This window comes from Sitophilus oryzae, unplaced genomic scaffold (genome assembly GCF_002938485.1).
Source record: "Sitophilus oryzae breed Bouriz unplaced genomic scaffold, Soryzae_2.0 scaffold_888_pilon_pilon, whole genome shotgun sequence".
Lineage (NCBI taxonomy): Eukaryota > Metazoa > Arthropoda > Insecta > Coleoptera > Curculionidae > Sitophilus > Sitophilus oryzae.
In genome coordinates this window covers 166,862-194,552 of record NW_022147514.1, presented here as the reverse complement: position 1 = coordinate 194,552, position 27,691 = coordinate 166,862, and the positions used below count along the sequence as shown (strand labels likewise).

General features: G+C 29.2%; 1 protein-coding gene across 2 annotated transcripts in view; it reads left to right on the top strand.

Moving 5' to 3' along the window:
* The window catches only part of LOC115890593 (neuroendocrine protein 7B2), a 49,087-nt gene extending 45,183 nt beyond the window's left edge, over window positions 1-3,904 (top strand). For both annotated transcript variants that reach the window (XM_030910868.1, XM_030910869.1), the window contains exon 7: window positions 3,015-3,904. In XM_030910868.1, the coding sequence (XP_030766728.1) occupies window positions 3,015-3,083 (69 nt within the window). In that variant the 3' untranslated portion in view covers window positions 3,084-3,904. The remainder of the gene's footprint in view (window positions 1-3,014) is intronic.
* The last annotated feature ends 23,787 nt before the right edge of the window (window positions 3,905-27,691 follow it).

Sequence of the window (27,691 nt, the reverse complement as noted above, 5' to 3'; positions counted from 1 at the left end):
AAATTCTAACATTTGGTAGTTTTGCGATATTGGATTTGATGAATGAATTTATATGTTGAGTAAGCACATATTTTATGAAACACCCTGTATGTGCAGAATTTTAAATGATATTTTGTATATTTTTTACATCTTCGCATATAACTTTCATTTAAACGAATCTTTTCCAATGAGTAGGAAAAATGTTTGTTCATTTTATAACATATTTTTATACCTATATTTTTTATCATATTCACTTTGTATATATATTTTTCTACAGGTAGTCTCGCACAAATAAACGTAATTTAATAGGATTTTCCTTATTCTCGAATATCACAAAAGAGATAGACTTGAATCTTATATTTGCAATTGTCCATAAATATGGTAAATCTTAAAATCCAATTAGAACTACCTTTATTAGTAGGCATTATTATCGTTTTGTTTATCTCTAACAAAAGTAATACGTTTGTGTAGTAGAATGTAGAATGTTTAGGAGGGGAGTTAATCACCGCGACTTTACAGATCTATTGTGTGTTCCCCTTTCTTGAGTTATAACGAGTTATAACTTATCATACAGTCTCAGGGCTTTAACAAAAGCCAGTATCTGAGACGGCTCCACTGAGGCCAGCTCTCCATCCTCGACATCAGCCGTACCAAAGTTCATGGTACGAATGGTTGTCGTTTCGGCGCACTCAGTGATGAGGTGTTCTGGTGTTCTCCATTTTCCCCACAGAATCTGCATTTGCCGCTGTTTCTCAGCTTCAGCCTACTGAAGTGTAGTAGTTAGGAGATTATTATAACCAGTATTAGGAGATTATTATAACCTACAGATAAATCTATAAAATTGGTGTGCACGTCATCAAAGACGTCGAAAATATTACCAAAGTAAATTTCTAATAAATAAAAATTTGTTTGAAACTTAAAGCGCATTTTATATCCTTGTTAAAAAAGCTATCGCATCAAGTAAACGAATTGGCCGATAAAACTGCTTTATGTTGATAGACATGGTAAATGTTGCCAGTTGTTATGACAATTTTCTTTGAAATTTGGATATATTTGTTATTTTGGATGTTAGAATTTTTTTCTAATCTGACATTTGTTATTTTAAATTTTCTACTGTTTTCTATGCATCTTTTTTATTTAAAACAAATTTTGAAATATACATACTTTTCAATTTTTTTTCACGCAAAAAAAACTCATAGGCGTGTTCCTGGGATTGAAATATACCATCCCTAGAAATATTTGGACATATCGACGTCGATTTACTAGAATTGACGTCGATACCATAGTTGACGCGTCAACAGTGACAATTTACACCATGAAGCTGGATTTATAAACTCGGGAGTTGGCGTTCAGTTGAGATTCAGTTGCAGTTGGATGTTCGCGGCAGTTGAGGTTCAATGTTTTTGCATTTATAAACTGTCTGTTTCGGTTGTAGGTTAGGTTTGGAATTGTGAAAATTTCGAACGGTTTTCTTTCGATTTAAAAATACTTTTGATATTTGTCAAAGTTCAAACACAGTAATCCAAGATTACGCAAAATATAAACATTATATTAACAGAAATAATGAAACAACAATAAGGGTCATTTTCCAATGCATTGGCGTCGCCTCTCTTTACCGTGCTTCACGTGATCGACAGGCGCTTATTCATTGGCTGTCGCCGAACGTCGCCAGCGGTCGCCAACTGCCTGCAACTGCCGACATAAACGTTGACCATCTTTGAACTCCGCTGAACGTAAAACGAACTGCCAACTTTTCGACCAACTGACTTTATAAATGCGCGCGTTCGTTTCATAGCGTTGGATATTTTGAACGGCAACTGAACCTCATCTTCCGAGTTTATAAATCCAGCTTGATACTCTCGACGTCGGCGTCGCCCGTGTTTCATATATTTGGACGTTCAATCGTTTGTATACTACACTCAGATGCAAAAAAACGCAACGGAGAAAATTTTGGTCAAAAAATTCAGTGTTATATTTTTGTTATTTTTAGCCCTATTCTCGAGATTTTTTTTAGCAAACTGTATATAATTATCAACCTTAATTAATTAATTAAACTTTAATTCTTAAACTAAGTTTTTATAGTGTTCCAGGGGTTGTTTTTTTTATTCTAACTTTAAAACACCCTGTGCAATAATTTCGTGTGTAAATTTTTCTGAAATATAGTTTTACGGTGAGAAGCCGGGTATTTTGTTTTTTGATTGATATCAATACATGCTTTGGTTAATTTTTAAGGGCGAAATGAACTGATCACGGTCAATTTGCAATTTTTTCAATTATCATTACTTTTTGATGTAATTTTGTAATATGACGAGATGGTTTTGGTGACCATGGTCGTAACGTCACATTACGCTGCATTGGATACTCTATACTAAATTAAAAAAAAACACTAAAGACTGACGATAATGTCCTGGTGTAAATAAACATTCATAACGATAACAGAATTAACGATATTAAAGAAACATCTGTAATAGTCAAGTAGGTATACAAACAGAAAAAGAAATTGTAAAAAATACCCTAATACTTTGTATTGCCTCCCTTGGCTGCTACAACTGCCTTATACGTCCGTTCATACTGTCATTGAGGCTGCATGTATCATATTGCGTTATGCTTTCCCATTCTTCTGTAAGAACCAAGTGAAGTTCATTTAATGAAGCTGGTATTGCTTCGCGACCTCTAAACATCCTGCCAAGCATTTCCCAAACGTCGAACACGATGGCCAGTTCATAGTATATTGAAAAACAATTTCAAATAGAAATAATAAAATTATATTTTAGAAAAATTTACACACGAAATTATTGCACAGGTTGTTTTAAAGTTAAGGTAAAAAACAACCCCTCGTTTAACCCTGTAAACTATGCCAAATACAAAAGTTTATAAAAACTTAGTTTACGAATTAAAGATGATATAATTATGTACAGCTTGCTAAAAAAATCATGAAAATAGAGCTAAATATAACAAAATATAACAGTTTAAATTTGACCAAAATTTCTCCGTTGAGTGTAAATATAAAATCCGTTATTCTTTACACGTTTTAGAAAGCCAATCCATTCCTGGAGGGTGAGAAGTTACCAGTAGCGGCGAAGAAGGGCAACAACATGTACTAAGCCCAGCAGCACCGCTCTTGCCGGCTAGGATGGGCCCTAGCCGCGCACTGCTACGTCAACGCAGCACATCGGACCTCGGCCCAAACCCAATACTACCGACCCGCGGCAAAGAACAAGGACGATTCTCTCACTCTAATTAATATTTAACTAATCCCGAATCAGTTTAATCTGAAATCCCCATCTCGTGAACAATATTTTAGATAGTAGTTGCTTTTTATGTGCTAAATATACTCATTAAATACACCGAGTATGCGTGAATCATGTCAGGGACACAAAAACACGACCTGACAATTGTAGAGAGCATTTCTCTTGAATGATTTTCGAAAACGGAAATCCACACACCGGTTGAGACATTACTTAATCGCGCTGTGGTCGGCGCAGATTGGGCTCTGCGCGAACCGCACGCGCCCCCACTCACGATTTTGACGACATGGCCCTATTCGACTCTATTGATAGTACGACGGGCGGGGAGAGTTAACCTGTGTGTCTATGCGCGGTTTACTTTCCTCGCCCCGCTCTTTCTTTGACACTTTGAATAGAGTCGAATTCACTCACGAATTATTGACACGACAAAAAACCTAATAATAAAACTTAACTACTTTCTCTAACTCTTATTGCAAATTTTAATGGTGGACTATTTGTACAAACCTGCTACTTTCTTCAGATTTACTTGGAAACATAATATAATGTATTATTGGTGTTTTAAAATATTTATCGATGTTACTAAAATGGTTAACCATTTTATAACAGACAGGCTTGCTAGGCCTGTTGCCCAGGCATGTTCTGTTATACTCAACCAATAAACGTATTCTCTTAATGCATATTGTTTTGTTTCATTTTCCTTTTTGTACTGCGTTAATATCTATTTGGAGTTTAGCTTGAATAATTTCGCTAGGATATTCTTGACCTGTGCCATTCCAAGTCTATACAGTATGTCCCTGGATTATCTTTGCAAGAGAAAGAACTTTTTTATTATTGACATTTTGAGAAAAATGCATTCTTCATAAAAATTTTCGCTTGTTCTAAAATGGCTAATCCCGTTTATACTTTTCCAAATTTCCATACCGTTTTAGTGGAAATTATGAAAAACAAAAATATGGTTAAATTTTTCCTAAGTTCTAAAATCAAAAGGCGTTTGATTTTTTGTGAAGGCGTTTGAAAAATCTATGGTAATATCAATCCAATTTCATTCTTTGAGAGATGGTTATTATTAATTTTGATTAATGTCATATTCTTTGCTGTTGTTAAAGTGTCATTTTCCGATAACTATCATCACCCTTTCCTTAGCCTTGAACTAAATAAATGTTGTGCATCTTTAACATTTAAAACAACAAAAAACATTACGTTAATTAAATTTCTATGAATAACAATCTATCAAAGAATGAAAACGAAGTTGCATTACCATAGAAACACGTTTTGATTTTTAAGACTTCAACCAAAAATAATTCAACCATATTTTCATGTTTTTCTTCATTTTAGAACAAGCAAAAAAAAATCATGAAGAATGCATTTTTCTCAAAATATAAATAATAAAAAAGCTTTTCCTCTTGTAAAGACAATCCGAGGACATGCTGTATGTTTCACTTTAGAAACAGGTCCCTTCCAACAAACGTTGGGCAAAAGAGGACAACTGTTGAAGCGTTCATTATACAGGGTGGTCCGAACTGTATTCCGGAAACTTCGGCAGCATTTTGTGCATATAAAAATTAGTCAAAAATTCGTGTAAACTTATTTCCTAAAATGCTTCGTTTTGGAGATACAGGATGTAGAAGTTCAATTTTTATTTCGATTTTTTTAAAATTATTTTTGAAATAACGTCAATATTAAGATGAAAATTGTTGTCTGGCAGTTTTTCGATATTAGAAATTTGGATTTAGATGTTAATATGACTACTGCTTTTAGGGGGCGCCACCTAAATATTTTTAACTAGTTGAAGAGTCATAACTTTTCGTCCGTACCTGTACAAAACTCTTGAAAACAAAAATATACATTTACGATGTTTTTTTACGTAAAAAAGGTCTCTTGGTAAAAATCCTTACGAGTAATGGTTCTCGAGATATTTGGAACCGAAATTATCAATACCTATCATCATTGACATAAATTAAACATATTGACCAAATAGTTATTAGACTGAAATCATAAATTTGAAATGTTTTTGTGCCAAAAGTTCAACAGAAACTGTTTTATCATAGTTTTTTCGATGAAAAATTTATGATTAACTTAAAAAAATTAAAAGTTTCCAAATTAATTATTTCATTCAAATAGCTAAATGTTTATTTTTTGTCAATAATGACATGTATTGACCATTTCCATTCTAAATATCTTATAAACAGTGACTCGTAGCGATTTTTACATAGAGACATTTTTTACGTAAAAAATCACGAAAATGCATATTTTTTCACTCAGTAGTTTTATACAGGTACGGACGAAAAGTTATTGCTCTTCAAAACTTTCTTCTTTAGGACATATTTTATACGAAATTTTTACTTATTTTTATCTGCAGTATATGCTGCCGAAGTTTCCGGACCACCCTGTATATTTCGTATGAGAAGCACACTAAACACTACACACTAAACAAATTTAAAACAAATAAATCTGTATAAAAGCTAAATAAGGACTAAAGAACATGCGTAAGTATTAAAATCACGGACTGGACCCTGCAAATACGAGCAATAAATTTAAACATCATGCAACAAACCAAACTAGTAATTTGAAAGACTCTGGAACATATTTATAAGAACGTAACTGATAAGTTAAAAAATCTAAAAATCATAAGAGTACATAAAAAAATATTTAATTAAATAAGAAAGTGTGTATCACATCTAAAAAGATTATGAATTTTAATGCATATACCGGGTGCGTATCAAAAGTGGCTCATACCATTAGGATTGACTGACGTATACTATTCTTTTCTGTCACTACCTTTTTCTCCTTAAATGACGACAACTTTTGAAATGTTTTTGTGCCAAAAGTTTAACAGAAACTGTTTTATCATCGTTTTCTCGATGAAAAATTTATGATTAATTTAAAAAAATAAAAAGTTTCCAAATTTATTATTTCATTCAAATAGCTATCTACTCAACATGTTTATTTTTTGTCAATAATGACATGTAATGACTATTTCCATTCTAAATATCTTAAAAACAGTGGCTCGTAGCAATTTTTACATAGAGACATTTTTTACGTAAAAAATCACGAAAATGTATATTTTTTCACTCATTAGTTTAATACAGGTACGGACGAAAAGTTATTGCTCTTCAAAACAGTTAAAATACATGTAGGTGGCGCCCCCTATAACAAGAAGTCATATTGGCATCAAAATCAAGTTTTTCATGTCAAAAAACTCCCAGATACCAATTTTCATCCAAATATTGACATTACTTCAGAAATTATTTGGAAAAAAATTGAAATAAAAATGGAATTTCTACACATTCTATCTCCGAAACTAAGCATTTTAGGACATACATTTATACGAACTTATTTTTATCTGCAGTATATGCTGCCCAAGTTGAATAAATCTGTATAAAAGTAAAATAAGGACTAAAAACCATGTATAAGTATTAAAATCACGGACTGGACCCTTCAAATACGAGCAATAAAGTTAAACATGTGCAACAAACCAAACTAGTAATTTGAAAGACTCTGGAACATATTTATAAGAACGTAACTGATAAGTTAAAAAATCTAAAAATCATTAGAGCACATAAAAAAATATTTAATTAAATAAGAAAGTGTCTATCATATCTAAAAAGATTATGAAGTATAATGTATATACCGGGTGCGTCTCAAAAGTGACTCACCCCATTAGGATTGACTGACGTATACTATTCTTTTTTGTTACTACCTGTTTCACCGGAAATGACTACAACTTTTGATTTTAAATGGCACCGTCGGTACTTTATTGGATAGAAAATTACACTCTGAATAGAATGATATATCATATGTCAACTTTTGACACTTTTGCATATGGTTTATTTGAGTTTGTAACGACCGGTTCAGAACGACTCTTTGAGTCAAAATACCAGGTGTGTGGTACCAAATTATTTGTAAAAAATGCTTTTTCTAAATATGCTAATGAGCCACCCTCGTTCCATTTGAAAAATATTGAGATATGATTAAAAATACGATTTAGGCATATTTTACCCGTCGGAAATTACAAGATACGAAAACGACACAAAAATCTCAATTTTTTTCAAATGGAACGAGGGTGGCTCATTAGCATATTTAGAAAAAGCATTTTTTACAAATAATTTGGTACCATACACCTGGTATTTTGACTCAAAAAGTCGTTTGTACCGGACGTTACAAACTCAAATAAACCATATGCAAAAGTGTCAAAAGTTGACATATTATATGTCATTCTATTCAGAGTGTAATTTTCTATCAAATAAAATACCGATGGTGCGCTTTAAAATCAAAAGTTGCAGTCATTTCCGGTGAAACAGGGTCGGTAAAACAAGACGTAAATGACATCTACAGTTTGACCTCGCGAAAAGTATCACCGATTGTCATTCCTGTCCCTCGCTGCTATTGAAAACCATTCTCTGTCGAAGGCTACCATTTTCTGTAAGCCTAATATTCTATTCTTATTGTAAACCGTTTACAAATACTAACATAGATTAATATGGACAACCAAACTAATAATTTGAAATACCCTGGATTATATTTGCACTATATTTCATAATCTCTCAAGATATGAATCTCACTTTGTAATTTAAAAATTATTACATAAATAATACAGAAATTGAGATGTTTTTTTATGTATTGAATCTGTTCTTATGATTTATAGAATTGGTAACTTGTCAGTTAGTTCTTTATAAAATTGTAATTTTGTTGTAGTACCAGTAATAACCCTTTTTGAAGTACTGGTTATGAAAGTCTATTCAACACTCATTTTTTGAATGTTTTTTAGACATGAAAAGCTTGTTCTAAGTGACATGCTTGAAAACAAAATCATTTAAAGATTTTTTCACTACGCGTTTTAATTTAATTAAAGAAAACAATTCATGATAACGAAAGGTTTCATGTAGAAATATTTTCTTTATTAACTTGAACTATTAAAGCGTACTTTAATATAAAGCAGACTTCGTTCGTTTCGAAGGCACTGTCAATATGTATTTATATACCGGGTGCGTCTCAAAATTGGTTCACCCCTATATTTTTTTTTCAGATAACCAAGGAGATTTGGTACGTTAGTATACGACATAAATTAGGATTTATTGACATATTCAATTGTATTCGGTCACTTCCGGTTTCACCGGAAATGACTAATAGACCATAAATGACTACATTTAGTTTAAAATAGCACCCTCGATATTTTTTTTAAACTTTATTCGATAGAAAATGACACTCTGAATAGAACAACATATAATATAAAAACTTTTGATATTTTTGCTTGTTTTTTACGGTTTATTTGAAATGATATCATGCGGTTCTTAACGACAATTTGTCTCGAAATACCAAGTGTGTGGCATCAAATTATTGGTAAAAAAATGCTTTTTCCAAACATGCTAATGAGCCATCCTCGTTCCATTTGAAAAAATTGAGATATGATTAAAAATACGATTTGGGCATCTTTTAACCGGCCAGGACAAGACATTAAAAACATTAGATGGATCAAATCTATTTTTCCAAGGCTCCTTGCCTAAAAATTAGTGTTTTTAATACAGCCATGAATCACTCTAAATTAAAATTTAAAATTCAATTTGTTTTTAACGCCATTCAATTCAGAGTGTCATTTTCTATCAAATAAAGTAAAAAAATACCGAGGGTGCCATTTAAAAATCAAAAGCTGTAGTCATTTCCGGTGAAACAGGAAGTGACCGAAAACAATTATTGAATACGTCAATCAGTCTTAATTTATGTCATATATACTCTGTTTTTTTTCTCAGGTAAGATTTCGACAGACGATGACAGAAGAAAAGCAGATGACGTCCCATACCAATCTATTTATTTTACTAAAAAAAGTTTCTAATAATTTTTAAGTTAACTATGGATGGGTTTAAATATAAATTCGTCATGCGTCGTATCTCAATTTTATTGGTTTGACGGAATGATGAACGACAAACGGACGCCGATGCGTATGAACTCGCCTTTAGATTTTTGACGTTTGTCAAAGTCTTGCCAAATTATAGGCTATAATTTTGTGACAACTTTTGTCAAATACCATCATCATAGATGATGCATTTTGATTCGTGTTATTACGTGTGTTTTGTGTCTTTTGTAGTCAAGTGGAGGAAAAATTGAGTAAAAATTAACTGTAAAACCCAGAGCACAGTTTATGGTTAATACTCGCTACCTAGGCAGAAAGTCTTATACATATACACCAATATATAATAATAACAATAAGTTACTATCAATAAAGTTCGTAAGTACATCTCGAATATGGTAGAAGGACCATACTAAACACATACTAAAAACTGGAGTAGCTGTAAAATATCGACATCACACGATAGGTAAAGTAAATAATGGATTTTAGTACTGCAGAAAAATAATGTCAAAAGGGACTGATTTAAAAAAATTAAGATTAAAGTTAATTAATCAACCTGTGAGGTATAAAATTTGGTAAGTGTTATTAGTAATAAAATAGTTTGTTTTATTTATTCCTGCGGAATATTACAAATTTGTATTTGTACATAAGTTATATTGATAAATATAATCATAAATGCGGGAAGTTTCATAAAGCTTGAAAGTAAGAAATAGTTCTTTTTTATATTTTTTTGGTATGTGGTGTCTTGTTTTTGTTTGTTTTGTATTAACACATACCGTTTTTTATTAAATAAAATAACTCGAATACATTTTTTCAGTTTTATACAGTTTTTTCACAATATTTTGAAGTTACTTGTCAGTCAAATTTTAAATACATATATTAATTTCCTGCCTAGCGTTCCAGTTGTACCAACTTATTTCTTTGTAAAATAAAATAAACTACTTTGAAATTATAATGACAGACACATCTATCACTGTCAAGGATCTTCTCGTTGGACAGACTATACTAACATACCAAATCTCTTTTTTTATCTGAATAAATAAAAAAAATTATAGGGGTGATAGGTATTACACTTTTGAGACGCACCCGGTATATGTCAAATTTTATAAATACTGTTAATCTAAAAAAACTTCCTGAGCTAGTAAAAACGCGCTAAAAAGTAAAGAAATAGATAAAGATGTTGTTCATTAATTTTATATCAACCACAAAACTGGTAAATACCAAAAACAACCAAATGTTTCAGTGCTCTTCAGAACTATTTCAGAATCGCATACCGCTTTTTAGACAAAGTTTGGGTGCTCTTATGATACTATCTGAAATATGCACCAAACTTATACAATATATTTTTACTATTCCTGTCCTAATGAAAACAATTGTCGCGCGAAAGCAATTTCCTGTGAACTTAATTAAAAATGCCTACTGTGGTAAATCGTTTACAAATACTAACATTAAAATTAAAGATATGCAATGAACCAATCTAGTAATTTGAAATTCCCTGGAACATTAATTTGCAATATGCATAATATTTCATAATTTTTCAAGATAGGATTCACACGTTGTAGTTTAATTAAATAATTATTTTTAAGCAGTAATGTTTTCTTTTCAGTTATGTCAATAATAACCTTCTTTGAATTAGAACATTGGTTGTGAAAGTATCCCCTTGCTACCGTAAGGAGTAATTTCAAAACCATTATTTTAATTTAAAGATGTTTCTTCTTCTTCTTAAATATGTTTTATTTTTGAGATGATAAGCAACATTCTTTTAATGGATATGTTTGAAGATAAAATGGTATAACGATTTCGTCAATATTGTCTTCAAGCCTCTTAATCTAATCAAAATAAACAAATGGAAGGCTTTTTTGTTGAAATATTTTCTTTATGAAGTTCTTGTGAAGTTGTGTTCGGTAACGTTCGTCAGCATAAGGCATTCTTGGATCGTTAGGCATCTATGCTCTCAGTATGGAAATCGTATAAAAACCTGTTAACTATATGTTGAATTGGCCGTTTCGTATATTATAGAATAGATGTCATTCGTATCGTTGCTATTTCTTTTGACATTAAATATAAATTGTACATTTATTAAAATACAAAATATAAATAATTTTGTATTTTAAATAACCCAATTGAAAATCAAGAAAAAAAACTTGCGGGCAATATAATAAATTGGAAATTAAACCATTCTACGTAATTTTTGAAATGAATGAAAGATAAGTATACGGGTGTATGCATTATTTTTAAAATTATTTGTAGAATTCTTGCGATGAAGGTTTCTCGGTCTACAAAATGTACTATTTTTTATAACAATTCATAAACTACTTAATTATTTCTCAACAATATCACACTAAATAATATCGCTAAACTAAATTTTGATTCACTTTCGTCCGATATCTTCCGGGTTCACCTATTTATTATTAATTTAAAATATGGAGGGCTTTAAAAAGGAGATTTATCGACAATGGGCATATTTGAAATTTCTGTCCCTACTTCAAAGCAAGTTTCTCGGTTTGACACCAGAGGCACTGTAAGCGTGTGAGATTGATCATTTTCATTGTTAGTATACGATTTAACTGTTTTTACTATTTTTTTTTAAATTTAGAGTTAATTTATTGAACTATTAGCGATGTACCAATGAGTATGATTAAAAAAATCCTAAACGATAGATCTTGCGTCGTACCTGGTTGTATAAGTGGAACTTACAGTGGAAAAAAGACAAATAAAGAACGGGGTGAAAGAAACCCAAGCCTTTTCAAAGGTCCTAATGTAAGTGATATACCTAATTAATTAAAAAAATATGGATAGATGTTAAGAAAAACATTCAAATTATATACTGTCAGTGCACAGATTAATTTTAACTTAACTCTTTTGAAATAAATTGAGTTCACTATTTATTCATTAATATTTTATTTACGAAAATTTACCTTTACAATTATTAGATGACATTGAATATAATACATCTTGAATTTAATTGTCTACGAAACAGTGACAATTTGCAAAATTTTGCTAATGACATTAAAACTTAAATTCAGAAAATCTAAAGAAAAAACACTATTGGACAAAGGAAACATTTCAGCTTAATGTGCATATTCTCTGGTTTCAGCTATAAAAAGTTATGGGATAGATAACACTGATCAAAGGGTGCAACAGTAGTGTTCATCTTCACTTTCCATTGAAGTTATTCCTGATAAAATACTTTTAATTTTCGTGATTCAGTTTCTGTCAATTGCCGTAAAACCACTACTAGTTTGTTACGAAAGTTTTTTAATGTTTTAAAATGGTATCACACTGAACTGCATGTAAACATATCAATTTTAAATGTTTTTATGGAAAACTATTAATAAATCACTAACACAAACACACCATAAACTATTTAATTCGCATTTGTCATCAAGAAACAACTCTGGAAACAATTACTGTTTACATCACATCAAATTTTGAACTGGTGATATTTGTTGCTGGAACTTCTATCTTTTTTGTACAACAGTTCTCGGGAAGATTTATTTTAGCAGCTTATATTTTTCTTCGGCCGTGTGTGCACTAAAAAAACCATGTAATGAAACAATTTTATAATAACAACTTAGAAAAAGAATATCTAAAACCGGCATCTGATATAACCTAACTTCTAACTTACATTTCAAACTCAAATTTAAGGTTTTGTATTCACAATTTTAACCACGCACATTGTTCAATTAGAAAAAAACACGTTTCTAAAAGCTAAATCTGGTAAAAATATGCCCAAATATTAACTGAACTCTATAATTTATAACAAAATAGTAATTCTTGCCATAAGAAGCTGTGTATTTTTCAATCTCTTTGATCACATGCGCCCCTAACGGCGATTTTCGAACTTCATTTAGATCATGAAATCTGGGTCCAAAATTTTTGCGTTCGATTCGCCTCCTCCTTTTAGGCTCCATAATTTAAAACTACCTGTACCCCCCATGCCGACTCTCGATTGATCTCTATGCATGAGTTTTTGGGTGTCTAGCGCCATCTCTCAATCTCTTGAACATCATTAAATTTCTCTTATAGAGATCTGCCATTATAGAAACCATTTTTTTGTTCGTTAATGTTGGTCATTTCTTATTTTATCGATATAATTCATATAAGCTCAAAAGGGTATTTTGTCCCATCCACCACGCGGATACCAACTGGATGATTCTTTTTTAAGTGAAAGTTATAGAGGGTGAGTCTTAAATAAGTGCAAATATTTTCAGGGCTGGTAGATCTCGTTAAAAGAAACATTTTATCTTTACCGTTTTTCAAATATCTAAAATAACCGAGATTTTACTTTGAAAATTTCCAAAAAAAAATATTTTTTGCTAAAATTTGGAGAATCACTGGATCTTTTCCGGTTTTTTTTTCTTGTAAATCTAACCTACTATGTGGCCATATTATCAACAAAATATATTTTTAACTAAAAACTAAAAAAATTTCCAATTTTTTTCAAAAAATTCCATTTTTTCATAATTTTTTTTTCGTGAAAAAAAACCTCATAATCGTGTTTCTGGTGTCGAAATATACTACCCCTAAAAATATTTGCAAGTTGCATATTGCTTTCAAGACTCTGTATAATATTTGATTTGCAAATTGTTTATGAAGCATTTTTATATTGCTGGGTGTATGTAAAACGGATAAATATTAAAAAATATTGCACTGAAGTTTTACTATTTTCTAAATTTTGTGTTGCAATAATGGAAATAATACTACCTTATACAGAGTGTCTTATACAGATTGTTAACTGGACGGTTACTTATTGAGGAACAGAATGGCAACACTGCCTACATTCCAAAAGAGTACTAAGCTAAGCTGCCGACTCGTCCTGTCGCGTCGTCTCTCGACCAGCGGGCCGAGGTTGCCATATTTCAACCATAAAGCTCTTGCCGCGAGTAATAAACACATTAACAACCTGTATACTTTGTTTGACCTATCTCTTCAAGTTTTAGCAGAAAATGCATTTTCTTATCATTTAGATCTCATCAAGGATATCTTTATTTAAATTGTAGAAACTAAAAATTTAACAATATCCAGAGTGTTCCATTTAAAAAAATACAACTTTGATATTTTTGTATTCATTTGGGACACTCTACCTTATAAAAATATTTTTAAATTGTCTCTAATAGTCGTCCAACACACCCAAAACTTATAATTTGTAAAAATGTAATAGTTTGGTTACAATATTCTGTGTCGAATGAGGCGAATAACTGTATAAATATAAAAAGCTAGCCATTTTGAGAGAAACAGAGATTGTGTAGATCATAAAACTCAGATTGGAAATCTAGTAATCTACTGCTAGACACTGACATAAAGACTCTGCATAAATTTACCAATATACAGGGTTGTTCACCACATACGACACGGAATATTGTAGCTAAACGATGAGATTTTTACAAATTTCAAGTTTTGGGTTCGTTGAAGGACTATTAGAGCTACAATTTAAAAATATTTTACAAGATACAGAGTGTCCCAAATAAGTAAAAAATATCATAGTTGTATTTTTTTAAATGGAACACCCTGTATATTGTTCTATTTTTAGATTCTACGATTGAAATAAAGGTAAATTTGATTAAGGTTTATCACACTTAAACCTTACCGTTTTTGAAATATTTTCAATTTTTTGAAATTGCAGTAAAAATTTTAAGGCTTTATTTCTCCAAGGGTATCAAAGATTTTAATACTAAATATTTACTGAAGATTATTTATTGATCAGATATTGTGTTGCAATAATAAACATTTTACTACCTTATAAAGAGTGTCCAAAAATTTATATTAAATAATTACTAGCTTTAAACGGCAATAACGTGTTTAATTTAAATGGAACACCCTGTATATTTTACGTGAATCATATGCACAATTTAATTGTCTATCAAATTTTGTTATACCATTTTTTACCTATCTCTTCAACTTTTTGTAGAAAATGCATTTTCTTATAATTTAGACCTCATTTATCACTATACCCATGGAATATTGATTTCAATTTTTTTTTAAGCAACATATATGCAGAAAATGTACAAGTGTAAATATTGCAAGCCTATTGGTATACCAAAAAAACTATTTAAATCTTTATAAAAGAGTATACGAATTAAATATACCATCATTATTTCCGACCAAAAATTAGTTAATTACATACTTTTAAATTGTTTTAATTAATAAAGTATTCTAAATAAATGTGGATTTGGCTCAGAAATCAATATAATAATAAATTATGAAAATAAACGTCTCTGTTTTTATAAATCAGCATTCGTCAAAAAATAAAATAAAATTTATAAGGTGTTACTTTTTACCACACTGTCTAATACACACACAAAATTGAGTTTTTTGTATTTGGAGCAATTATTATTAATCAACATAAACAGTCAATTAATGTAGTCTGAATACTGGGATCACATTAATTGGTCCTTTTTAACAAAAATATTTAAACCGGTTTTTAATTTTTTTTTATGAAATAAGCGAGCTATATCGACAATATTAGTATCTGTACTCTTGGAAAATTTGTTACATCTTTAAAAATAATCGAAAATATCAATATTCCATGGGTATAGTGATAAATGAGGTCTAAATTATAAGAAAATGCATTTTCTACGAAAACTTGAAGAGATAGGTAAAAAATTGTATAATACAATTTGATAGACAATTACATTGTGCATCTGATTCACGCAAAATATTAGGGTGTTCCATTTAAATTAAACACGCTATTGCCGTTTAAAGCTAGTAATTATTTAATATACATTTTTAGACACTCTGTATAAGGTAGTAAATTTTTATTATTGCAACACAATATCTGGTCAATAAATAATCTTCAGTAAATATTTAGTATTAAAAACTTTGATACCCTTGGAGAAATGAAGCCTTAAAATTTTTACTGCAATTTCATAAAATTGAAAATATTTCAAAAACGGTAAGGTTTAAGTATGATGAACCTTAATCAAATTTACCTTTATTTTAATCGTAGAATCTAAAAATAGAATAATATACAGGGAGTTCCATTTAAAAAAATACAACTATAATATTTTTTACTTAGTTGGGACACTCTGTATCTTGTAAAAATATTTTTAAATTGTAGCTCTAATAGTCCTTCAACGAACCCAAAACTTACAGTTTGTAAAAATCTAATCGTTTAGCTACAATACTCCGTGTCGTATGTGGTGAACAACCCTGTATACACAAGGGGTGATAATGTTTATTACGTTTAGTTAATGCCCAATTAGCGATATCAATAACAATTATTAAAACACAATAATTATTCTCTTATGGTTTATTTAACATTTAACATACAGTTGTATGCAGTTAGCTATATTATTATACAGATAAGAGAAAATATTATATACAATATTAGATGTTCTTAGTATTAATGAATATAGTTAATATAAGCAATTAAAACTAAAATATTTCATACATTTTATCTATATCTAAACGTTTTCGCTTAATCTAAATTCGAAGTTAAATATATTTTTTAAGGATGGTCCAAGTATGATTTCTGAAACTACTAAACATATATTTTGAAATGACGAAAGAACATACAATTAAGCGTATTTATATACATTGAGAAACTACTTACAATGGACCATACAAAAAAGTATTTAGAATAAATGCTGGAAGTTGTATAGCCTAAGTTTTATGGTCATAAAATTACCTTATAAAAAATAAATATTAAGCCTTGCACTTAAAGGCAGTCATATACAATAATTACATTACATTTATTGATTCAAATGAAAAAAAAAATGATTTTGGCAAATATGACATCCATAGTATCACGCATACAAAAATGGGGAGAGTCCTTAAATTGGACGGTTACTAGCGAAAAACAAAATTGAGCTTTGTTAGCTGAAATACAGGGTGTCTCAATACTCCGTGGACATAGAACTAATACGTATTTTTGGAATCAAAATACGTTCATTGGACACAAATTACCTCTATACAAAAGTGCTTCGTTTGTCCGCTAGAGGGCATCACACATTAAAAAAATAAACATATTTTTTCAGATATTTTAAAACCCGTTATACCGACTGGAATGAGATTTTGGGTTTCTATGTCATAGTGCTTTAACATTTAACTTTTATAAAACCAAGAAAAAGTACGGGAAGGGTCAAAACTACCCAAACCCCTACATACATTTTAGTATAAATACACACCAAAGGCCAAATTTCTTTTCGTAAAATGGTTCCTCTAGTATTTACTACATTGTAAAAAAACGCCACCGTGCATACTTTTTAAGGAAAAAAAATTTTTCAAAGCTAACTTATAAAAAATGTTTTTTGTTACATCGATCTATGAAAGCGCATAAAATCTATTATGCTCTAATAATCTAGTTGGCTGTATAAAATGGGATTATACTAAGGGCTGGCAAAGGTTAGTCTTGGGTCGATATTTCCGTGTATGTAAGAAGAGTACAATTCGTTTATAATGTACTGAACAAAGAGGGAACAGTAAACACGTTGCCAAACGTATGAAATAAACCGAGAAACTGCGCACATTGCTAAGAGATGTGGAAGGGGATAGCAGATTTGTCGCAGTCGACCGGTTGACCCAATCAGTACCTCGTCAGTACTTAAAGTTCTCGGGAAAGGTGTATGAAACACCATGCGTTCAGCTTCACGATTTAATTACGTCTCGTGATACTTTATTTGTTTATTTATTAACGAGTCGTTGTAATTTTCCCTATAGCTTGAAAAATTTTAAGTGCAAGTTAGAAACACTTGTATTTTTGGTAAAAATAAGTGGAATTGAGTTGGTGTTTGACAGTGGTCGCTCTATTAGAACTCTGATTTGAAAAATCGATATCTCGAAATCTTTTAGAAATAATTAATTGTAGTTTTTCAAAAACTTTCTTCGCAGACAGTATGCAAAATTCTTTATAAATAAAAAAGTTATTCAAGATTTCAAAAATCGATATCTCGAAATCTATTAGAAATAATTGATTGGAGTTTTTCAAAAACTTTCTTCGCAGACAGTATGCAAAATTCTTTATAAATAAAAAAGTTACACGATTGCTGGAAACTGCTATGCACTAAAAGTAAATGGATGGGTTGTTCAAATTTTATAATGGAAAAAAAACAACCTTATCGAATTTTTCTTATGTAAACATATTGTAAATGATCCGATCTTCAAAATAAAAAAAGCTTTAATATCTAAAGTGGTTCCTAAGTTATGGCGTGTTATGTGTTAAAAAGTTGAGTTTTTAAATTATCGCGATTACTGACGTTTTCTCGTTATAAGAAAAATGGGCACCTTAACGATATCCTTATAATTCCACTTCAGATGGTCAGAAACATATCTAATGATTACTTGATAGGGAAAGGCGTATCGGCAACAACGCAACAGCACACCGTCGCATTTCTCTCACTCCGACTTAATAAAATCCCTATGCGATTTACTTCTACACATGTAAATACCGACCCAAAAGTAACAGTTGCCAGCACGGTATGGGACAAATATGGGATTTTATGTTCGCATCACAAATTATATTTGACAATAAGCTTCAAGCTTCATAAAAAGCTTAAAAAAAATAATAATTTTTAAATTAATTAACCTTCGGTTTTTTTTTATTGATGCCCTCTAACAAACAAACGAAGCACTTTTGTATAAAGGTAAATTATGTGTAATTAACTTATTTTGATCTAAAAAATACGTAGTTGTCGTACGTCCACGCAATATTAGAACTCACTGTATATCTTGTAGGTTTGCTTTGGAAAAATAAATTATCCAAAAAAAAATTTCTCAAAAACTATGCGATGAAGTATTTTTCTACAAGAGATAAAAAATGTAGTAAATACCAAAAGCATCATTTTATGAAAAGAAAATCTGTCATCGGTGGGGTTGAAAAATATTTATACTAAAATTTATGTACGGGTGGAGGTAGTTTTTCTCCCTTTCCGGTCTTTTTCTTGATTTTTGAAAAAGTTCTAGAAAGCCCAATGTAAAACACTTAGCAAAACATAGACTACCAAACCTCATTCAAATCCGAATAACGGTTCTTAAAACATTTGAAAAAATGTGTTTTTAAAGTTTTATGCCCTCTAGCGGACAAACGAAGCACTTTTGTATAGAGGGAAATTGTGTCCAATGAACTTATTTTGATTCCAAATATACGTCGTAGTCCACGGAACATTGGGACACCCTGTATATCTATGTAAAAACAAAAATATACCTATGTAAAAACAAGACCATAAAAAACCTGCAACAAAACACCCGATGTATAAAAATAAAAAATATAATTCTATAAAATAACGTACCGAATCATTGTCTACTAATTAAGTTTAGGAACAAGTTGTATAAACTAAAAAAAATCTAATTCTACAATTAACTAGTATATTGTATACTATATAACGAAAGTCTCTAACGTAATACTGAGATTATATATTTGAATCTGTAACAATAGATCTCTCAATCATTTATTTGATTTAATCGATATTGGTCGCCGACGCTGATTGTCAAATGCTACCATTTTGAGAAAACTGTCAAAGATCATTAATTAATAGTGCACAAACAAGGCTTTTTACTCAGTAACAAGGCTCTACTTGGTACTGAAAGTGGTAAAGGTAAATAAAAGATAATATTAAACTTAAAAAGCTAGAAAATGGAATAAAAAAAATAAAAAGTATACCAAGTGACAACGTAATCGTTGTAGAGGTAGCCATTTATATTGGTTACCATAATCACATAGCACTTTTTTATCTAAATTTTAAATTTTTATCATAACCAACAATGAAATGGCGATCTACGTAATGATTTTGTAGTCATCTTGTATAATATTAATATAAATTATAAATACCTAGTTATGTCTATCAAAAGAGCGATATAGTCATATAAATAATTTAATCGTTTTAGAGATAGCCAATTATATTGATTATCATAATCACATACCACTTCTTTTTATCTAAATATTAAATTTTTATCATAACCAACAATGAAATGGCAATCTACGTAATGATTTTGTAGTCATCTGGTATATAAATATTAATATAAATTATAAACACCTAGTTATGTCTATCAAAAGAGCGATATAGTCATCTGATAAACGAATGTGTGTAAGTAAAACTACTTATCATGGTTTTTAAATGTTATAAATAAATAATTAGTATCATTCAGTCATTCCACATGGAAGCCCTTACAATCTAAGTATATTCTTATTTACATAACAATCGTAGATATTATAAAAGCTGTCTGTCAATATGAGCAAGGCGTATAAATAATAATTTGTATACAGTATGTCCCCCGATTGTCTTTACAAGAGGAAAAACTTTTTTATTATTGACATTTTGAGAAAAGTGCATTCTTCAGTAATATTTTTGCTTGTTCTAAAATGGTTAATCCCGTTTATACTTTTCCACATTTATATGTCGTTTTAGAGAAAACTAAAAAAAGTTTTTAAAATCAAAAAGCGTTTCTATGGTAATATAATTTCTATTTCATTCTTTGATTCAAGTATCACATTTCCCGATATCTATTATCACTCTTTCCGTAGCATTGAACTAAATAAATTTTGTGCTCTTTAACTTTTTAAAACAGGAAAAAATATGACGTTAATTAAAATTCTATCAATACACAACCTATCAAAGAATGAAAACGAAATTATATTACCATAGAAACGCGTTTTGATTTTTAGTTAAACATTCTACTATACTTCCATGTCTTTTTATTTAATTTTCTCTAAAACGGTATGGAAATTTGGAAAAGTATAAGCGGGATTACCCATTTTAGGATAAGTAAAATTTTTTAATAAGGAATGCCTTTTTCTCAAAATGTTAAAATAAAAAAAAATCCTCTTGTCAAGACAATCCGTGGACATACTGTAGATAAAAAATATAAGCATTAAATTGGTTTACACTACCTACAAAGAATGAAATCCATATAGTATAATACAAAATTTGTTGAAAAAATTGCTAATAATCTTAACGTCCATATTAATGTTTTATAAAAAAACAATATTGGAGTTACAAAAATTATCGCAATTAAAATTTCTTGTAGTTATTGAATATCCTTTTGCGAGTTTTTGTTGATTTTATAAAAAGAAACTCAAAGCATGGAATGTACTTATAACTACTAAAAATCTGAATTCATTTAACATTTAGTGACATTCTTTTGTATCGATATTGATTTTTCCTTCTTTGTAGGAACAATTCCACAATATATTTATTGTAAAATACGGTTTCGTTCAGCGGCGATGCCTTTAAATGTCTTCAGAAAAAAATACATTTTCTTATTCTTTTTCAATGCAGGGGAAAATACCGCGCAAAAATAAATTGATTGGTTTAGTAACCAAACATTGTTCGGTTTTTTTTTCTGACAAAAAATGATACAAAAGAAAGGTCGTATAACTGTGCGATTTTCGCTTATAAAGTTTTCAATTTAGTATAAAATTCTCTATGTGAATTATATTTTGTAAATTTGATTCTTTTGTTATATTTAGCAAACAGTTTAGTTGTCTGTTAATAATAATTAAACAGGGTGTCTCAATATTTTTTGGACATAGAACTACTAATTAAAATAAGAATCAAAAAAGTGCTTCGTTTGTCAGTTAGAAGAAATCAAACTTTAAAAAAATAAACACATTTTTTCAGATATTTTAAGAACCGTTATCCCGATTTGATTGAGATTTTAGGTGCCTATGTTTTGCTAAGTGCTTTAACATTTGACTTTTACAAAAATCAGAAAAAAGTACGGGAAGGGTGAAAACTACCCCCGCCCCTATATTAATTTCAGTATAAATATTTTTCAACTCAACCGACGACCAATTTTTTTCTTGATTATTCCTCTAGTATTTACTACATTTTTTGTCTCTAGTAAAAAAAACGCCACCGCGCATGCTTTTTGAGGAAAATATTTTTCCGAAGCTGACTTATAACAGGGTTGTTCACCACATACGACACGGAGTATTGTAGCTAAATGATTACATTTTTACAAATTGTAAGTTTTGGGTTCGTCGAAGGACTATTAGAGCTACAATATAAAAATAATTTTACAAGATACAGAGTGTCCCAAATAAATAAAAAATATCAAAGTTGTATTTTTTTAAATGAAACACCCTGTATATTATTACATTTTTAGTTTCTACGATTAAAATAAAGGTAAATTTGATTAAGGTTTCTTACACTTAAACCTTACCGTTTATGAAATATTTTCAATTTTGCGAAATTGCAGTAAACATTTTAAGGCTTCATTTCTCCAAGGGTATCAAAGTTTTTAATATTAAATATTTACTGAAGTATATTTATTGATCAGTTATTGTGTTGCAATAATAAAAATAATACTACCTCATACAGAGTGTCTAAAAATTTATTTTAAATTATTTCTAGCTTTAAACGGCAATAACTTGTTTAATTTAAATGGAACCCCTGTATATTTTAGGAAAATCAGATGCACAATTTAATTGTCTATCAAATTGTATTATACCACTTTTCACCTATCCCTTCAAGTTTTCGTAGAAAATGCATTTTCTTATAATTTAGACCTCATTTATCAATATACCCATGGAATATTGACATTTTAGATTGTTTTTAAAGCAACAAATGTACAAAATGTACAGGCTAGTAATATTATCGTTTTTAGCAAAATGATAATATTACTAGCCCATTTGTATGCAAAAAGAAAACGATTTAAATCTTTATAAAAGAGTATACCATTAATTAAATATACCACCATTATTTGCGCCCAAATACTAATTAATTACATACTTAATTATATTCGTTAATAAATTTATCTAAATAAATGTGGATTTGAATCAGAAATCAATATAATAAGTTATGAAAATGAATGTCTCTGTTGTTATAAGTAAGCATTTGTCAAAAAATGAAATATCATTTTTAAGGTGTTACTTTTTACCACACTGTCTAATATACATACAAAATTCAGTTTTTTAGTATTTGGAGCTATTATTATTAACCAACGCAAACAGTCAATTAATGTAGTTTGAATACTGGAATTATATTAATTGGTTCTCTTTAACAAAATTTGTAATATTTAATATTTGAACAGTTTTTTTTTATTTTTTAATGAAATAAACAAACTATATCGACAATATTGTCGATACTTATATAAGTATCTGTGCTCTTTAAAAATTTGGTACATCTTTAAAAATTATCTAAAATATCAGTATTCCATGGTTATATTGATAAATGAGTTTTAAATTGCAAGAAAATGCATTTTCTACGGAAACTTGAAGAGATAGGTAAAAAATGGTATAATATAATTTGATAGACAATTAAATTGTGCATGTAATTCTCATAAAATATACAGGGTGTTCCATTTAAATTAAACAAGTTATTTCCGTTTAAAGCTAGTAATTATTTAAAATAAAATTTTAGACACTCTGTATAAGGTAGTATATTTTTTTATTATTGCAACACAATAACTCTTCAATAAATAAACTTCAGTAAATATTTTGTATTAAAAACTTTGATACCCTTGGAGAAATGAAGCCTTAAAATTTTGACTGCAATTTCACAAAATTGAAAATATTTCAAAAACGGTACGGTTTAAGTGTAATAAACCTTTATCAAATTTACCTTAATTTTAATCGTAGAAACTAAAAATGTAATAATATACAAGGTGTTCCATTTAAAAAAATACAACTTTGATTTGGGACACTCTGTATCTTGTAAAAATATGTTTAAATTGTAGCTCTAATAGTCCTTCAACGAACCCAAAACTTACAATTTGTAAAAAGCTAATCGTTTTGCTACAATACTCCGTGTCGTATGTGGTGAACAACCCTGTATAGAGGCGCATAAAATATATTATGTTCTAATTTTATGTTAGTATTTTAAATAATATTTGATAATAAGCTTCATCAGAAGCTTAAAAAATAATTACATTTTAAATTAATTCATGTTCGTGTTTATTTTTGATTGATGCCCTCTAACGGACAAACGAAGTACTTCTGTATAAAGGTAAATTATGCGCAATTAACTTAATTTGATTAAAAAAATAAGTATTTGTTCTATGTCCACGTAATATTGCAACTCCCTGTATATTTAGTAGGTGTGCTTTGGAAAAATAAATTATCCAGAATTTTTTTTCTCAAAAACTATGCGATGTAACTTTTTTATAAGAGACAAAAATATAGAAATACTAGGGGGACCATTTTACGAAAAGAAAACCTGTCGTCACTGGAATTAGAAAATATTTTTACTGAAATTTATGTAGGGGTGAGGGTAGTTTTCACCCTTACCGTACATTTTCTTGATTTTTGTGAAAGTCAAATGTTTAAGCACTTACCAAAACATAGACACCCAAAATCTCATTTAAATGGGAATAACGGTTGTTAAAATATCTGAAAAAATGTGTTTATTTCTTTAAAGTTTGATGCCCTCTAGCGGACAAACGAAGCACTTTTGTATAGAGGTAAATTGTGTCCAACGAACTTATTTTTATTCCAAACATAAGCAGTAGTTCTATGTCCACGGAATATTGGGACACCTTGTTATATTCATGTTGTGAAAAGGAAATTGAATCATATTAATCTATAAAAATATATTTAGCTAGGTATATTTAGTCGGTATACGATATATGTTAAACCCATTGTGGATGTAATGTATAAGATATAGACAAAATCTCATGATTTCTGAAACTCTTTAAGGTTGTTTTTACATTTTTTTTTAAAGTTTCATTTCATTTCATAATTAATGCTTTATTCATTTTATGATTATTGAAGTGCAAGTTATTTAATTGAATATTTAAGTATGAACTTAACACGCAAACTGTAATTGATAATCGAGAAAATATTGAAAAAAATCGCACTAAATTTTCCTTGGTTTGTCAATATCTACAAGTTCTGCTATTAGTTACAAGCTAGAGCTATAATTTTTTAATCAATATGATAAATACTTCGTAATAAATAATAAATACAAAATTAATAATATTTCGTAAAAAGCTTCTTGTCATATTATTTTTTTAATTGGTTTCATTACTGTCAATTTTCACGAATTTTAAATTACAACTATCTATATCGTTTCAAAATAGAATTAAAAGAGTTAGAAGAAATTCATATACTATAGTCAATATTTACTGATGATACTTTTTAAAAAAAAAATGTTTCTCCCTCAATTGTTAATTTCATTACTTTCATATTTAATTAATGTTATAGATTGTCAAAATAACACTATTAGGTATCTTGAGATTAATATACAGTATGTCTCCGGATTGTTTTTTCAAGAGGAAAAGCTTTTTTATGATTTACATTTTGAGAAAAATGGATTCTTTATAAAAAAAATTGTTTGTTCTAAAATGGTTTAATCCCGTTTTTATACTTTTTCAAATTTCCCTACCTTTTTAGAGAAAATTAAAAAAAACATGAAAATACCATTGAATTTTTTTCCAAGTCCCAAAATTCAAAAGGCATTTCTATGGCAATCTAATTTCGTTTTCATTCTTTGATAGATTGTTATTGATCGACTTTTAATTAACGTCATATTTTTTGCTGTTTTAAAATGTTAAAGGAGCACAAAATTTATTTAGATCAATGCTAGGGAAGGTGTGATAAAAGTTATCGGAAAATGCACCTTACCAATAGCAAAAATATCACAGTAGTTACTACAAATTAATAATAACCATCTATCAAAAAAAAACGCCTTTTGATTTTTAGAACCTTTCATGTTTTTTTTAATTTTCTCTAAAACGGTATGAAATTTGAAAAAGTATAAACGGGATTAACCATTTTAGAATAAGCAAAACTTTTTATAAAAAACATTTTTCTCAGAATCTCAATAATAAAAAAGTTTTTCCTCCTGTAAAGACAATCTGGAGACATGCCTACTGTAGACTTGTAATATATTTGTTACAAGATTAAATTACAAGATGATGCAAATAGTTATGTGGTCATTTTTACTCTATATACAGGGTGTCCAAAAAATGAGCGGCCAAATTTCAGGGAGTGAATTATCATCAAAAAAATATTGAAACAGTTCTCTAAGAATGGACATGATAAATTTTAAAATAAAATAGTTCTTGAAATTTGTAACCTTCTGGTAAAAAATGACATAATTAAGTTAAAATCATTAAATTCAGTAGCGTCCCAGGGAGACCTTACCGAAAATAATTAGAAAAAAATGTTTGCCAATGACAAAAAATTGCCACTGGCTGACATTGCAATTTTTATATTTTTTTTTAGATTACACAACTAAAAATACAACTGTTTTTTCTTGTATTATATGCCCATCTGAAACTGTTACGAGAAAAAAATAAACCAATGCAATGCAGGTCTCTGGATACCATTAAAACAAAAATAAAAAAAATAATTTCAATTTGCAACTAAAATAATAAAACACTTAACAAAATAGAGTTTATATCATTGCTGTTCAGTGCTACCTACAGCACATCCCAAATTTATAATGGTATTTAAGATAACTACAAAAAAAAGTTTAACATCCTGTATCTTTAAAACTATTCATTTCCGTACCTATGTTTTCTACCACTTTGTATAAATTAATATTAATACCTATATATCTAATTCCCTTGTGGACGCATCTGTTCTATGTGGTTTTATTTAGCAACACAATGAAAAGATGGTACCACAAAAAATTAATCATCTAAAAGGAATGAGAAAAAATAGAGCTAAAAATATTGTCATGAACTATTACCTACAATAATTAATTTACGTTGATATGGTGAAATCTGATATGGTGAAACCGATTCTGTATACTTTAATCATGCTATTAATATTCGAATTTTGCTTACTGTTATCAGTTAATTTATGAAATTATGAGATATATTATGTATTCCTAGAGAACACTATCGTAAAAAAAACTTATTAGAAGTTTATAGAAAACTACATCTAGAACGGAGATTTTTTTCACCTCATTTTTTCACAACGAGACCTATTGATAAAACATATTTTCAATATGGCGGCACTACAGAAAATACCGGAATTTGACAATAACTGTCTTATTTTATATAGATACCTCCATTTTTTACTATCTACTTAAATTCTCTGTAAAATTTGACTAATTTTGATATCAAACACCCTATAACATTAACGGTTTTTGATTTTTGATTAAATAACATTTTTGAAGAAAAAAGTCAAGAAATGTTGTTTAGCCTAAACATCAAATTTAGTGATTGCCACAGCTACTGTTCCATAAAGAGAAGATATGTGGCTATTTATTTCAAAAATTTAATTGTTCGAATGACATATAATATTGGTAGTTGTAGCTCTCACGGAATTGATAGATTAAAAAATTATTATAAATAATTTTTTCGAGTGGTAATTTTAAATTATTTAAGATTTAGTTTTAATGCGTATATTTTTCTTGATTTTAACTAGTATTCTATGACTTTAAACGTCAAGACACTTCGTTAAAAATCAGTACGTCATCGATCGCCATTTCCAAGCCAACTAACTCTGCGTTGTTTTTATCGACCATACGATGTATTATTAATAATATCAAGTATTAGATATCATTAAAGAGCTACACTTTGTAAATTTTAACCAGTAGTATTAATTTATAGTACACGATATTCAAATAATTAGTTTTCTGACAAAAATGACTGAAATAAATAAATGATGCTGATTGTTTGACACAATATCAAAGGTATCTAGATGAAATCAAGAAAAATATACGCTTTAAAACTAAATTTAAAATATCATAAAACCGATTTATTTTATGTATACGAATATGAAAAAGGA